Consider the following 3,957-nt stretch of genomic DNA (forward strand, 5'->3'; position numbering starts at 1 on the left):
AGTCCATCCCACCCTCTAAATCTGCCCCCAGGACCCCTCAGCGTCATTCCCACAATGTGGGCCAAGAAATTGTCTCACTGAGGGATCCTTGGCTAGAGAGGCCCTTTGGATCCATGCAGCCCACCCCTCCTTTTGGAGGTGAGGGGCCACCCTGGGGGCTCAGCAAGTGTGTGACTCATCCATCATCCCCAGAGAGGGGCAGCCAGCAGGGGCAGATGTTCTTGGGAGCTGGGTCTTGGCCCCCGAGGGCCAGCAGTGCAGGGATGAGGACGCGGTGGGGGTGAGCAGGGAGGGGACTCAGCGGCCACCTCGGAGAGGCTGCAGAGTTGGTCACAGGATGTCTGCCTCGACTCACTCACAGCAGGGAGCTGGGTCTTGGCCCCCGAGGGCCAGCAGTGCAGGGATGAGGACGCGGTGGGGGTGAGCAGGGAGGGGACTCAGCGGTCACCTCGGAGAGGCTGCAGAGTTGGTCACAGGATGTCTGCCTCGACTCACTCACAGCAGGGACAAGGGCTCCACTGTATGGGCAGCAAGCCAGGAGCTGGCCATGTCCCAGGGCTGTATCAGGACCATGACACTCCGACGGTTGTGCTGCCCAGGACAGGGCCTGGGGATGCAGAAGGACATGTGGGGTGGGAAGGACAGCACCAAGACCAGGCGGAGATGGCCCAGGCCAGCACAGGGCTCCCCTCTGCAGGACCTCTGCCTCAACACTGGGACGCTTGGGACATGGCATGGGGCAGGAGGGCTCCCCCTCCAACAAGGGCTGCACTGGGGCAGTTGACCTCCAGACACAGAGGCCAGCTGCTTCAGAGACCTGCCCTGGCCGACCCCGTGGCTCACTCGGGAGAGTGCGGCGCTGGGAGCACTGAGGCCACAGGTTCGGATCCTATATAGGGCTGGCCGGTGCGCTCACTGGCTGAGCGTGGGGCAGGCTACACCAAGCCAAGGGTTACGATCCCCTTACCGGTCACCAAAAAAAGAAAAAAGAGACACCTGCCCTGGCACAAGAACCCGAGTGAGCCTACAGACCCTCCTGCGGGCCTCATGGGGACCTGGGGCTCCCTTGATGCACAGCCTGGGTGCCCACGCATCCCTCCTCCAGCCCCAGGATGCCGGCCCCTTGGGGCCTCCCTGGGCCCCAGCCCCACGTCCCTGCTCCTGCACCTCTCAGGGCCCAGGGTTACCCGCTGCCCAGCACCAGCCACCTCTCTGGGGCTTCACACACCCTGGCCGATCCCGTCCTGCTGTCTCCCAGGCAGCCTCGGCGACTGACGCCTGAATGACCACTGTCGGTCCAAATCTTGAGTAGGCCACAGGTCCCTGCTGCTGTCAGTGAAAGGCACTCGCAGAAGGCAGCGTCCACGGGGACTTCTGGGCCCCAGCGCCCTCTGTTCCCGTTGCCCCTGCCTCCCACAGCTGAAGCCACTTCTGAAGCATCAGGGACTTCAGTGGAAAAACAGGCTGTGGGAAAACTGACACATCATGTCGTTCCCACGCTGAGGCAATCAGCCCGCTGTGTCCATTCTGTCCTCGGAGGCCTGAGGGGATTGACTCGGGGGGCCGGGAGTGTGCAGCGGGAGGATGCGGGAGAGAGGGAAGGGGGCACTGAGGCTGAGTCCGGCAGACATGGACAGTCCACTGTCCCTTCTGCTCACACCTAGGGGTCTGGGCCAGCTCTGCCCTGTGCCCAGATGAAGCTAGGAAAGGAAAGGGGCAGACAGTGGGCAGGTAGGGCTGGAACTCTCAGCCAGATCGTGTCCCACTGCTCAGACGGCCCCCCAAACCAGAATGGGGGAGACCGATCTCTCTTCTCCTGTCCCCCAAGTCCAGGGCTGGTGGAGTCTGACAGGGGCCGCCCACTAAGCGCTCACAGGGAATGGAGCCTCCAAGCCCCCCCAACACCTGTGTGGACCACCCCACAGGCAGAGGCGGGTCTCGGAGGCAGGCGGTCTCAGCAGGCTGCGGCCACCTGGGTGGGGGGCAGCGCCCAGGCAGGACTGGCTTCCTCTGCTCGGGGCTTTTAGTGTTTACTTTATCGTCAGCTTTTTTCAACCTGGACAATTCACATGCAAACCCGTATTTCTAGATTCTCTTGAAAAATCAGAACATGAGCCTCCCAGGCTCCCCCTGAGTCACAGGGCCACAGGCTCCACCCACCCCCAATGTCACCTGCAGCCCACGACTGTGGCAGGGGCCCCTGGGCACACTTGAGGCTTCATCCCCTGGTGCCAGCGCCACTGAGGAGGGACTTTCCCTCATTGCTCCTTAAGGAGCCAGAGCCTCTCACCTGGAGTGCTGGTCCCAGCACCCATGGCAGACCCTGGGCTTGCCACCATCAGGAAGGCTTGGAAATGCCCCTCCAAAAAGTAGCATCAGCCATACTCCGTGAGTGCACAGCACTGCGGCACCTTAGACACCCTTTCTCGATGCCAGAGCAGGTTGTTTTCAAAATTCCCCATTAAAACCACGTGCTTTCTCACATTATAATAAACACCCCCGAATTTCCCTCCAAAGACAGTACCATTTACATTCCTGCCAGTCCCAGAGGCAAAGACAAAGAGCGGCTGCTGTGCAGCTGAGAGTGTCACCCGGGCCCCGGAGTTCGGAGGCAGCAGCGCTTTCCCGTCACCCTGGCGCCCGCGGGCCAGCCTGGCTTCCCCCAGGAGCTGCGGCTCCTGCCTGGCACTGAGACACTGGATGGGGTCTCTCTTCCACCCGGGCATTCTTCCCGTTCTCTGTTTGACCAAGTTCCTCATCTGCCACCTGTCCCGGTCTTCCGAGACTCCTGCTCTCTGCTCCTTGGCTCATCCGGGACTGACTTCCCTTCCCGTGTCCCCTCTGCACTTTCCTCTGCGCCAAGCGTGGCTGAACCTGCAAGTGGTCTCAGGGCTGAGTCCGGCACCCAACAGCCTTCATTCCGTTCTCCACCGTCTCCATGCACTTTGGGGGAGTCGTATTTCAATTTCCACGTATTCTCTTTTATTCTCAAATTGTTGCAATATCTCCTCTAAACTCACGAAAAATTCCCTCTTCTTAAACCCCCCCCCCATTAAATTCGCGTGTAACGGGGCTGCCTATTCCGATTGTTTGAGGTTGTCCCTCTTCTGTGACATGCTGATCCTCCTGCAAAGTGTGGACACAGCCTTGCAGCAGGCGTGACACAGAAGGAGGCACCTCCCCGTCCCAGGCTGGACAGACGGGCCCCGGTTAAGCCTCTAGGCCGAGCACATGACAGTGGCTACATTTCTTGGGTGTTCCAGGCCCTCTGCCCTTCCCAGGGCCCATGGCAGTGGCTGTGTGCACCCCAGTCTACTTGTGGGACACCCAGGCCGCCAGGGATACTCTCCTGCCAGGCGGGAGGGCCTCAGTCCCTCCCCACGAACAACAAACGGGGTGCCCAGAGATGCCCTCCTCGGGGACATCACCCAGCGTGGTCTCCACGGCAACAGTCTAGAGGCATCGGCCCAGCCCTCTGAGCTCCTTGGGCCAGTCGGCCGTTGGAATGTCCCTCTGTCTCCTGGCCTTGTGACACCGTTCCGCGCCATCAGCAGGGGGTTCCCAGCTCGGCCAGGCACGCCCGCTGTCCTGGATTGAGGGTCCTCTCCGAGAGGGTGGACCGGGGAGGGCGCGTCTCTCCACGGGGGTCTCCACCCTCTTGGCCTCGGAGCAGCGCTCTGGCCGGGCCTGGGGCTCCCGGGGCTACTCCTCCAGGAAGGGGATGCTCTTCCGGGGCTTCTCGGGGAACTGGCGCGCGTACAGCCGGGCCATGTACTGCAGCTCGGGCGTCACCATGCGCCGGCACAGGCGCAGCGTCTCGGGGTCCAGGCCGGGCCGCAGGTTGTAGCCCAGGATGTCGTCCTGGCCCGACTGGAAGGGCAGCAGGCGCGGCTCGCGCACGTGCGCGCTGTGGGTGGGCGCGCCGTCCTGCAGGCACAGGCCGGCCAGCTGCAGGCG

The 3,957-nt window shown here is 62.5% G+C and overlaps 1 protein-coding gene across 1 annotated transcript in view; it reads right to left on the bottom strand.

The window, feature by feature from the left end:
* Positions 1–3,702: 3,702 nt before the first annotated feature.
* The window catches only part of GAL3ST2 (galactose-3-O-sulfotransferase 2), a 10,587-nt gene continuing 10,332 nt past the window's right edge, over positions 3,703–3,957 (bottom strand). The window contains exon 5 of the mRNA XM_008578752.1: positions 3,703–3,948. Coding sequence (XP_008576974.1) covers positions 3,703–3,948 — 246 coding nt within the window. The remainder of the gene's footprint in view (positions 3,949–3,957) is intronic.

Source organism: Galeopterus variegatus, unplaced genomic scaffold, assembly GCF_000696425.1.
Source record: "Galeopterus variegatus unplaced genomic scaffold, G_variegatus-3.0.2 Scaffold1752, whole genome shotgun sequence".
NCBI classification, from domain to species: Eukaryota; Metazoa; Chordata; class Mammalia; order Dermoptera; family Cynocephalidae; genus Galeopterus; species Galeopterus variegatus.